The following is a 12,419-nucleotide window of genomic DNA, read 5'->3' as shown; positions in this document are numbered from 1 at the left end:
AATCTGCTTTGCTTTTGTTTTTCATGGGTAGATTCCAAATAAGAGATTTTATTTAATAAAGTTTTCTTTATTTTTATAATTGTTCTCTTAACTGTTCTTTACTTAAAGAGTCTTTTAAAAATGTTCCAGTGTCCACTAATCCAGAACAATGTATTTCTCCTTGCAACATTTCATATGAGTAGAGGCTGCCAATAAACCACTCAGAATTTTTGTAAATGCATACTTCTGATATTAGTATGTTCTCAGTGTGACCTTCGTTTTAAGTAATTGTAGTTGTACATATCTAGAAAAGAGACTAGCTGAAAATAGCCATAGTTTTTCATGTTAACCTCTTCAAAATTGGGAATTCAAGTTTGTTCACCCTGCCCTTTTCATTTTCCATTTCTTCTCACTGTCTAGTAAGATAGTATCACATATCTACAGTCTCTGTGTAAAACATTCTCAATGCTTGTAGTTTCTGTTCCATTGTCTCTGATAATAGGATTAGTTTCACTTTTCTCAGTATATATACTATTCTTATTTTCAAGTTTTCCAGACTCTTATTCTTTCATCTTTGTCTTGGTACAAAAAAAATTATAAATTAGTTTTTGTTGGCATAAACATTAGTTTTCAGTTTTGTCATACTGTTGAGCAACTTAAATAGGTCATTTTTTTGTCGTCAATCTGATAACCATTATCTCAAGATGGTTGAAATTTGAAAATTATGAGGCATATAATTTATGATGTAAAAATGAAGTTGAAGGTATTTTGATTAGCAAATATTTAAGTATGTATTTTGTGGTTATAAATTATCAACCTCCCCAAAATGATAGACATGACTGTCTTTAGCAAGTAAACAGTTAACGTGTAGAATTAAAACATGATTGAAATGATAAATATTGATGTCAAGTAAAAGCAAGACATATTAGAAGAAACAATTGCTACATGTGAAGATACAGTGGTCAGTTCAGGCTGGATGGTCCAAGTTTTGTTTATGAGAATAAACTGGAACTCTGTATGGAAGGTTAAATAAATATAAAGTCAATAAGAAAGAATCAATCATAAAAAAAATAAGTGGACTAGTGAGATGGCTTGGATTTTAAGAGCACTGACTGCTCTTCCAGAGGTCCTGAGTTCAATTCTCAGTACTCACATGGTGACTTCACAACCATCTATAGTGGGATCTGAGGCTCTCTTCTGACCTAAAGTCATTAGAGCACTCATATACATAGAAACATAAATCTTAAAATAAAAGTGTTGATAAAATAATGTAGAAAGTTTATAATAGACTTACTTACAAATAATGGTTAGTGAGCTGAAGCCATAAGCTAAGGGAGATTACAAAAAAAAAAAAAAAAAAAAAAAGAGCCTGAAGTTATCTTTTAAATTAAAACAGTGAAACATTGTAGTAGTGGTTTTCATAAATACAGCCTAAAAGCTAAGGTTACAATAGTTTTGTTGTAAGAGGTTGTATTTCAAGTATGAAATTAAGTAGATTTTGGGAGAACTAGTTTAGTTATTTAGAGATAAAATGTTATGTGGGTAGGTATTAGGAAATTTATGAATGAAAACGTTATATGTAACACTTTATTTTCATGAGTGTTGAATGGCAGGGGAATGACAGGGAGGAAAAATTCATTACATGCATTCAGATAGTTAAGCTTGAGTTACTCTGACCACAATGGCATTATTAACAGAAGTTCAAGACAGTGAAGAGAACAAATTTTTTTTTTTTAAGTTCATGCTTATTTCTTCTAGACTTCCTATTCTGGAAGTTTTCAGCCAGCTTTTGGAGCTACTGTGATTAGAGATTCTAGGGGTTCAGAACAGATAGTTTAAAGTGTACCATCTGGAATTGTTTCTTCATAGAGGTGGAAATATAGTGGTATAAAGAGTTTAGAACTAAATTTTTTAAAACTCTTCTGTTCAGCAGAGTGGACAGGAGAAGAGATCAAAATCTCCAAGGTGTCTAAGACAACCACCATTTCATTTTCAGAGAGTTGGGAGAAGGAGAATAAGTACCCACAGAATTCCATTATACTTGGAGCTGACTTGTTTACTTTTATAATATTTTAATTTTGATGAGCTTCTAAAGCTGATTCTTCAAAATCATTCTTATATAATAAATTTTTCTGTTTTATATAGTAGTTATTTCACTAGTTTCTCCCATAGCAGGTTTTGCAATTTTGTCTTTGACACAAATTTCTTTAAAGAAGCTCTTACTAGTTTATATGTAGTTATCTTACCACAGTTTTTTTAATTTCAATTATTAAAAACAGCACCAGCCTTTTAATGTATTTAGAAAGTTACTAGATCATTAGAATATGGATAATGTCTTAATATATTTTCTTTAAATTACAGAAATCTTTGGAAGTTCTGTTCAGTAAATTTGAAGAATTTTTTTAAAACTGGCTTTTATTATTAAGTGTGTGTAGATAGGTGTGTAGGTGTAGGTCAGAGGACAACTTTGTGGAGTTGGTTCTTAACCTTCCATAATGTTGAATTCGGGGATGAAACTCAGGTCATCAGGCTTGATGCCAAGCCTCTCTGCCCACTGACTCATATTACTAGCCTATGTAGTATTGGTTCATTCTTATTTTTCCCAGTGTTGCCTTATTCCAAAGGTTCTTTATACACAAAGGAAGTTTTTCTAAATATAAGTTCTATTATATGATTTTTCGGATATAAGTCTATCATAAAGAAGGTATTGGAATGTTTTCTAGCTCAGTGCTCCCTTCCAACTAGTTGTCCATTTAAAGAATGAAAATATTTAAATGAGCAAAGCAAAGTGGCCCTGGTCACAGAATTGGTGTACTTCTTTAATAGGGTGATTTATGCATGCGCTACTTCATGTGTTTCATCTCTGTGTTTGTTTTGAGGTCTTCTAGAAGTATGTTTTTCATCCCAGTTGGTATTAGACCTTATAGTTTTAGTTTGCATTTTAGTTCTTTTTATATAATTCTTGTTCAGATTTATCTAGGTCTTTGAATAACCCCATTGAAACATCATGATTTTAGGACTGGGTAGGATTCTCAATGGCTGTTTCACTGCTCTCTACTCTTAAACAGAGTTAGGAGATTATTATTTCCCCATTACTAGAGAGTTCTTCTTGATCTTCCACTTCGATTAACAAGGGTTTAATACTCATTTTCTAAAAATACTTTTAAGACTTAGTCACATGGTATTTCCTAATCAGGGGACACTATTATAATCCTCATCTACTTTTAAAAAGCAGAATATAGTAATTTTGATTATGTCTTTTATTAGTTTTTTTTGTTTACTGTTTAATGTATGGGAGTTTTGTATTATGGTCTTTATATTTGAAGACTAGAGGAATGGTTCACCTGGAAGAAGTCTTACTTGGCTTTAAAATATTGTCATTGCTTTGTTGTATATGACTGTTTTATTATATCATGAAATACAAAGCAGAAATCATATACATTATTAATTTTTATGTTGACTTATTTTTGTTAGGTAGTTGACTTATTTTTATGTTGACTTATTTTTGTTAGATAGGGCTCACATGTTTATAGACATATATTCCTTTTACAAATACAGTTATTTGTTTTTGTTTATTTGCTTGTTTGTTTTGTAAGATTCATTCCTTCATAGTTACACATATATATTCAAACTTTTACTTATAAATCCCTTGACTGGCTGGGTGGTGGCACAAGCTTTTAATCCCAGCACTCCGGAGGCAGAGACGGGCAGAACTCTGTGAGTTCAGGGCTAGCCTGATCTACAGATGAGTTCCAGGCAGCTAGGACTGTTTAACAGAAAAATCCTGTCTCCGTGTAGGGCAGGAGTGGGGGCAGTAAACAAACAAACAAACAAACAAACAAACTTGATGGGTTTAAAATATGAGATCCTTTTCATGGAGAATTATTTTTTGTTGTTGTTGTTACAGAGTTAGTCATAATACACTTTATAAAAAAGATGCAACTACCCAGGCGGTGGTGGCGCACGCCTTTAATCCCAGCACTTGGGAGGCAGAGGCAGGCGGCTTTCTGTGGGTTCGAGACCAGCCTGGTCTACAAGAGCTAGTTCCAGGACAGGCTCCAAAACCACAGAGAAACCCTGTCTCGAAAAACAAAACAAAACAAACACAAAAAAAAGATGCAACTAGGATAGTCTCTTAGTTACTTTCCTGTTGCTGTGGTAAAAGACTATGACCCAGACAGTGTAAAGAAGAAAGCAGTTGATGATAGCTTAGCATTTCAGAGGGCGAGTTTATGACCATCATGGCAAGGAACTTGGCAGCAGGTAGACAGGAATAGTGCTAGACAGAAGCCGAGAGCTTACATATGATCCACAAGCAAGAGGAAAGGAGAAAGGGGGAGGAAGAAACACAAACTATCTGGGAGTGCCACTGAATTTTGAAACCTCAAATCTACTCCCAGTGATATACATCCTCCATCAAGGCCACATATCTTAATCTTTCCCAGTTATACCAACTGGGAACCTTGTATTAAGAGCCTATAGGAATCATTTTTATTCAGATCACCACATTCTACTTCCTATCCTCCATAGACTTGTTGCTATATCATAATAAAAAAATCATCCAGTCCAACTTCAGAAATCCCAGAGTCTTCTACTCTTATGACTGTTTAAAAGTTTAAAATCTCTTTTGAAACTCAGGACAACAGTCTCTTAATTATAACGCCTTGTAAAATAAAAAAGCAAATTATATACTCCCAACATAAAATAGCACAAAATATACATTACTATTTCAAAAGGAAGAACCAGAGCATAGTGAGGAAATACTGAGCCATAGCAAGACATTAACCCAGCAGGACAAATTGCAAATTTTTAGCTCCATGTCTCGTGTCAAAGGGCATACATGGTTCTGTTCCTTCAGCTTTGCCGACCACAACACACTTATCCCTCTTGGACTAGTACTAGTCCCCATTTGTTGCTCCATTTGGCGATAACCCACTGCTCTGTCATCTCCAACATCCTTGGGTCTCTAACACAATTCCTTTCATAGCTTCTCACATTAGGCTCTTCAGGCATTCCTGCAGGAAGTCCCTTGCCAAATGTCTGACCTCAATGGCTTTTCAGGCACTGTGTTATGTAGGACAGAGAACTTGTATTATTGTTGTTTTAGAGCTTTATGACTTCTGATTCAATCAAAATATTTTTCTAGACATCTACTAACTATATGAGCACACTCATAGATTATACATGTAAACTTGAGTAACTCCCACCCTACTCATGCCACCAAATTAAATGCAGTACAAGATTACTTAGATACCCAGAGAGGATGCCATGCTCATGGAGGTTTCCTTTTTTGTTGCTAAGTGTAACTACACTCACTTCTCTTCCATAAAAATATATAGTTCCAAGCATTTGCCTTTTTCCTGAGTGAACTAAGTACTAAGACATCTTAATCATGGCTTAGACAGTTTCTTAAAGTTTTATATGAGATTCTCTTAGAGATTTTTTGTTGTTGTAGTTCATGTGGTTAGTTTCTTGTAAGCTTGTGTAGCATTTATTTGCCTATAAAAGTACTGAACATTTAAATTGTGAGTCGTGACATTTATATTTAACAGTTTTTCCGTTCTGGCATATGCTGTTTGGCTAATGTCCTAGACTACTATGGAAAAAGTAGTTCTGTCCTTCCTTGTTTTTTAAGTTATGCTAAAGTGGTACCTTCTTCTGCTGCCTTATCTTCAAGTTTCTTTACTCCCAAGAAACTATCCTATGTCATTAATGGTCATTTCTTTTGTGTGGTAAGTTCTTTATATATTAGCATTAGGAAAGCTTATCGTTTTCTTTAATAATTTTATGGAGAGCTGCTTTCTTTTCCGTTGTCAGCATCTGGGATATTAATAAATATCATATCTATATCTGTATATTTAAATCTTCAGAGATCCAAAGGCAAAGCTAGTTTTCTTTTTGAGGCCATCCTGTGTGCCGAATTTTAGAGTGATATTTTCTCTTTTGACTAAAGTACTTATTTTTCTTGAGAAATCAGTGGCTCTTCTGCATTTAAATCTGCCTTTCTGCTGAACTTTTAATACTCAAAAGTTACCACTTCTTTCTTTCCAAGCATTTCCTAGAATATAACCAATCAAGTTCAGTTTGTTCTAGATCAGTGGATACCGGAACAGAAAGGAGGTATTTCTTACCTGATAATGTGTGTGTTCCGATTCTGCTAATCCAGAAATCCAGTCACAGTTGTTGAAAATCATCCTTAGTTATTATTTGTTTGGGAGTCCACTCCCTATTTTAGATGTTTCTGAAATTCAGTCCCTAGATGTGCTTTAGATAGGGTAGAATTTTTACCTCTTTCAGAACACTGCTAAAGAAGTTTTCAACTGGAACATAGTCTGAAGAAACACTGAGAGCAAAAAAATCAGAGTGGTGATTGGCCACCTCTGTTTGATTGACAGGTTGCAGGGAGAAATCCATTCGTTCTGGATTAATGGAACTGGAAAACAGAAAACAATTATCAGGTAAAAAAACCCTTTTCTTTAACCTTTAAAATTCACCATTAAAAGATGAGTCAGACCACCAAGGGAATTTTTTTTTTTTTAACCAAACGAATGAAATTTAGTGTCTTGTAAACAGTGATCTCTGGCTACTACTTCTGAGTGTTACAAAAGAAATAGCTACCGTTGCTCCATGTTCTTAGCCTTTACGTAAAGGGCAGGGATGAATGGAAATAGTTGGAATGTATGGTTCATTTATGTTTTAATCTGGGTTAAAATGTGAAGTAGAATTCTCTGGGTGGGGGTGCAAATCTGTATATTTTTATTTTCTGAATTGTGTCTGGTCTGTGACTGGGATTCTTTCTTTTTCAATGCTGTTACCTGGCAGTTTTCGTGAATTTTCACAAGTTTTACTGTACTGTTATACTTAATCTTCCCTTTATCAGGATTTATGTATACTTTTAAATCTTTCCATTATAAAATTCTAGTATCGGTAGTACCAGTTCTTTATATTTTAATGATAGTTTTCTGATTTTTGGTTAAATATATTTCAGATTGAAGGCCAAGGACATGGTGCAGTGTTCGACTGCAAATGTTCCCCTGATGGTCAGCACTTTGCATGTACAGACTCTCATGGACATCTTTTAATTTTTGGTTTTGGGTCCAGTAGCAAGTATGACAAGGTAGAGTATAATAAATGTGTATTATTTTTTTTGTCATGAGTGTTTAGGGGTTATGTGTTTTTTTCTTAGGAGTGTGTAAGAATGCTCATAATTAAAATCAGAAAGCTTGGGGTTGGAGAGATGCTCATTGGTTAAGAGCACTTGTTGCTCCTTCAAAGGGCCTGAGTTTGGGACAGAATATATGGCAGGCAGCTCAAAACCATATATAATTCCTGTTGCAGGGGATTTGATGTCTCTGGCCTCTGTAGACACCTATACTCAAATACTCAAGTGCACACACTCATGCAAACACACACACACACACACACACATATAAACACATCATTACAAATGATCTTTAATGTCAGCTTAAAGAATCATATCTTAAATAGTATGGAGACTTGCTTTTAGAAAGCATTATAAAGATAGCATTATAAAGATAATCTATAAAATCTTACTTTTCTGTAATTAGTCAATAGTTCCGAAGGAATTACTTTTTATAAATCTTGTTAGAACAATCTAGATTTGAGTCTTAACTTGGGATAAATAAACATGTACTTATACCATGTGTTTGGCATGTTTGTGAGTCTTTGTTCAGTTCCACCCAAAATACCACAATTTAAAGATTTAAAATAGAGTACTGTATCTGTGAAAGTAAAAATATCTTTGAATGTTTTATGCCTAGATAGAATTTTTCTTATTATTTAAATTAAAAAGCTTACTTTTAATGATGGTTTCTTTTTTAATGTATATGACTTGTTAATACTTGTTTACAGAGAAAAAAGTACCAGATCTTATAGTAGCCAATGAAGACTATATACAGATATGCTTAAAATGAATTAAAAATTGAAAATTGTTTTGTTCCTTCAATCCTTCCTTTTAATCCTAGAGATTAAATATCATGGATGCTCAAATCTCAATCAAAATCAAACTAAAGAAATTATTCTTTTAAATTGATGTATAGAACCACATTTATCAAATAGTCTTAGACTTTTATTAGAAATTTTATCTTTTTTATGTTAAATTTTATTTTTCCATTATTTTATGGACCTTTCTTTTTACAGATAGCAGATCAGATGTTTTTTCATAGTGATTATCGGCCCCTTATCCGTGATGCCAACAATTTTGTATTAGATGAGCAGACTCAGCAGGCACCTCATCTCATGCCTCCTCCTTTTCTGGTTGATGTTGACGGAAATCCTCATCCATCAAGATACCAGAGATTAGTTCCAGGTCGTGAAAATTGCAGGGAGGAACAGCTCATCCCTCAAATGGGAGTCACTTCTTCAGGTAGGCATCCATTTTCATAATGGCCAAGTCTCTCACAGATTCTAAGTTATATTCACAGAGATCCTTCTGCCTCTGTCTTCTGAGTGCTAAGATTAAAGGTGTGTGCTGCTAGACCTGTCTAAAAGTGATAAAATTGTAAAGGTTTGTGAAATGATAGGGCTGAAAACTGAGAAGAGCTGTTTTTGTGAAGCCATGGAATATTGAAGTCAGATGAGTTGAAGAACTGGGTGGTTGTTAAAATGTAGACAAGGTGTGCAGACTCTTCTTCCCCTATTTCACAAGTGTAACACTGACTTCGTTAAGATAATGAAGAACCTCTAAAGATTAAACCAGTTTTGTCATTAGGAATAATATTTTAGACTAAAAACATGTTTGTGAAGGTACTACATAAAAGTTTTATTGTAATGAACATAGCTTCTGAATAGAATGTATGCTGAGTTTAAGTCCTATAAATAGAACAGAAGATCCAAAATGTGGTGATAATAGCAAGCCATAGGATTGAGTATAAAATTAAAGTAAGGATGACATGTTAGATTGAAAGTGTTGGTTCTTAAATTAGACATTTCCATCCCTGATAGATGGTTAAACAGAAAAAAAAGGATTGGGGGATTGCTTCCACTGCCACTTTTATAAAAGTATAGGCTTGAATGTCTAATATGCAAAACTAATGTTTCTTAGACATATTCATATTCTCGAAAGATTCAGTACTAGAGAAATACCATCATGGGATTAAAATTAATGAGGATGTGTGAAATATCTTGGAGTACAACTGGCAAAAATCAGATTTTTCTCAGGTCTCAAACACCATTGCTATTATAATTGTTACTTTGACTCCATTTTACTGCTTATATAAGGCTTCCACAGATAACTAATTATTTCATTCTAAGAATTTAGGAAACAAATTTTGCAGTTGTGTCATAAATTTAGAGACATTTACCCTATGCCTGATTCTGTTTCTGATTAGAGAAGTAGTGCTTGGTACCTATGTCCTTGCTAAAAAATATCCAACAGTAACAACTTAAGCAGGAAATATTATTTTAAGGTTTCTAATTTCTGAGGATGACATCCATGATAGAATGATGAGTAAAGTGAAGCCACTCATTCAGTGGAGCAGGGTATGTGGCTGCAAAGAAAGGCAGACTAATCAAAGTTGGGTATAACCATTACTCGGCCACTTCCTCCAGCAAGGTTCCACCCATTTCAGAGGAGACTGAGCTTTCATAGCATGTGTCTGTGAGAAGTACTCCAGGTTCAAAGCATAACAATTATAAAATGGCGTGATCGTAAAACTGAGATGGGTAGCAGTTATGTAACGATGATTCATAAGAGAACCTTTAGTAATTCCAACTTCTTAGTATTTATTTTCAATTTTTTTCTAGTTCTCAAAATTGTAATTATTTTAGAATTCTGAAATACAAAAATACTTAATACAAAGTGGAATAAAACCTCATGTCCTTAAGAAAAATATTAGCATCAATGCAAATTTAGTATTTTTGAAAATTTGCTAAATATTGCAAAGCTAAGTCAACCTAGATGTAGCTTATTATAATTGTAAAATTGATTTAAGTGGAGTTTTGTTGTATTGATACCTAAATTTATTTAATTGTAAGCTTAAGGGGACTATACTGAATTATTAATCAATATTCAAATATGATCTAGCAGCAAATTAGGAAATTGAATGTAGACATTCCCTACTTTTTAATTTTGTCTTTCTCTACTTTTTAATTTTGTGACCTAGTCATATTATTTTTCCTATTTAATTAGAGTTTTCTCATATAAAATAGCTCAAGTAGTACATGATATTTTTTTTCTAGACTTTTCTTATTAGTACTTTATTTTAGAATATTGTTTGGGTAGTCTCTTTACAATTCATGTCTACCCTAAAAATTCAGACCTGATAAGAACTTTACTTATATATACAGCTAATATTAATTATTCCACTTGTTATTTTTAATGTAAATAGTTTTAATTTAATTCAATAAGTCTTATATTAGTAAATGTTTTTTCTTTTAAAATTCTATCTTCAAGATTGAGCTTTTCAAAAACGATTGTCATTTTAATTGTGTTTATGTAGGGGAGTGGGCTAGTGTGCGTGACTGCCTGTGTACAATCCCCCAGGAGCTGGAGTTAACAAAGGAAGTTGCAAGCTGCCTCATGTGGATGCTGGGAATTGAACTGGGATCCTCTGCAAGGCTAGCACAAGTTCTTAACTGTTGGATTGTATCTTTCCAGCCCCAAGATTGAACATTTTTATTAGCTCCAAGTTATGCTAGATTTGAGTAATTAACTTACCTTGCTTTCTTTTATATTCCATATTTGCCTAGCTACTAAGATAGACGATTGAAAAGGACCTGAAAGAGAGGAACAGGTTGTTCTTTTAAGGAAAATTTGGAAAATATTCACAGTGAAAACAACGTATTGTTTTAGTTAGTATTTGAAGGATAAATTAGAATTTTATTATGTATATCATTATGGTGAAATTTCAAAGAACAAAGAGAATTCAAGTGTTTTTGTATGACTGGCATGAATAGGAGGTGCTAATAAATAGGTTGGGTTAAATATATGAAATTCTTCCATGTTTCTGAGCCCTGATATGACGTGTTCTTCACCTGCTTAGCTTAAGTCTCCATTCAATTGCATGCATTTTCAGAGAAGACTGCTCTGACTTCTGGCTTACCATAGGTGTCTTTCCATTCCTCTTTTTCTTTCTCCTCACTTTTTTTTTTGCATCTTTTATAGTCTGCATTTACCTGCATGTTTATTATTTAATTGCCTAATCACAATGGAGTACAAAGATCTTGACATCTAATTTGTCACTGGATCTTCAATATTAGGCATAAGTCTTAAGCACATAGCAGACAAGAGTTGGTTGAATTAATGACACAGTGTCAGAAATTCAGGTGGAAGTAGGAAATCCTACTTTGGCTTCTTGATATATGCCTCTGAGTATTTGTTTTTTTAATTGGATAATGGAGCTAATAATTTTGTTTCCATAAGGATTATAAACATTTGCCTCATGATGAGCACGAACAATATGCAGTCATCTTGCTTATCGTTACTTTTGTAAATTAAAAATAGGTTATGGAGGTCATCTTTTCATTTCTTCACTTATAGGTAATCATTTTAAGTCTTTACCACAGGGAAATTAATATTTAGTTATAGACTTCTGTGAGACTGGTTAGTATTTTTTTGTGTATTACATAGGATTGAACCAAGTTTTAAGCCAACAAGCAAACCAGGATATCAGTCCTTTAGACAGCATGATTCAAAGACTACAGCAGGAACAAGACCTGAGGCGTTCTGGTGAAGCAGGTGTCAGTAATACCAGCCGTTTAAACAGAGGTAAGCTGAGATTGTACTTCGGAAAACTGAGACCATCTAATCACCAGCATTAGAGAAGTTACTAAACAATTATAGTACATCCATAAAATGAAACAGCCTACCAATATGAATGTGTTTTTTGAAGAATAAATACAAGGTTTGACATTACAGGATGGATATTCTTCCAAATTTCCTAAAGTAAACATTAGAAATTGGATTTTGTTCACCAAAGTAGTGTTTTGTAGTCACAGTACCTAAACTTAGCACTCCATAATTACAATTCATTAATATATCCAATTAGTTGAATAACCACATTTCTGTTTTCACTAAACTTTTACCTGTGGTTTTGTTCCTGATAATGGTAGATGAATTATTTGCTGTAAAAGTTTTTTATGGAAGAAAATAGTTTTTTTTTATTACGAACTAAGTGAGGTGATTGTCTAAGTAGAACTTAACCACCCCCATCCCCCAACCCCTCCCCATAGGCTCTGGAAGTTCTACCTCCGAAGTTCATTCACCACCAAATGTAGGATTGAGGCGCAGTGGACAAATTGAAGGTGTGCGGCAGATGCACAGCAATGCTCCTAGAAGTGAAATGGCCACAGAACGAGACCTTGTTGCTTGGAGCCGAAGGGTGGTGGTACCTGAGCTCTCAGCTGGTGTAGCTAGGTAAGGGGAATTATCAATTGGTATTTCCCATAGTTGCTTGCATTCATTTTGACTAATATTTTTG

General features: G+C 33.8%; 1 protein-coding gene across 2 annotated transcripts in view; it reads left to right on the top strand.

Annotated features, from left to right (window-relative positions):
- Phip (pleckstrin homology domain interacting protein) overlaps positions 1-12,419 on the top strand; it is a 119,631-nt gene that overhangs the window by 55,688 nt on the left and 51,524 nt on the right. For both annotated transcript variants that reach the window (XM_050125019.1, XM_050125010.1), the window contains exons 16-19: positions 6,968-7,096; positions 8,140-8,365; positions 11,570-11,707; positions 12,172-12,355. In XM_050125019.1, the coding sequence (XP_049980976.1) occupies positions 6,968-7,096; positions 8,140-8,365; positions 11,570-11,707; positions 12,172-12,355 (677 nt within the window). The remainder of the gene's footprint in view (positions 1-6,967; positions 7,097-8,139; positions 8,366-11,569; positions 11,708-12,171; positions 12,356-12,419) is intronic.

This window comes from Alexandromys fortis, unplaced genomic scaffold (assembly GCF_014885135.2).
Source record: "Alexandromys fortis isolate MF-2015 unplaced genomic scaffold, M_Fortis_MF-2015_v1.1 scaffold_22, whole genome shotgun sequence".
Lineage (NCBI taxonomy): Eukaryota > Metazoa > Chordata > Mammalia > Rodentia > Cricetidae > Alexandromys > Alexandromys fortis.
This window is presented reverse-complemented; position numbering and strand designations above follow the sequence as displayed.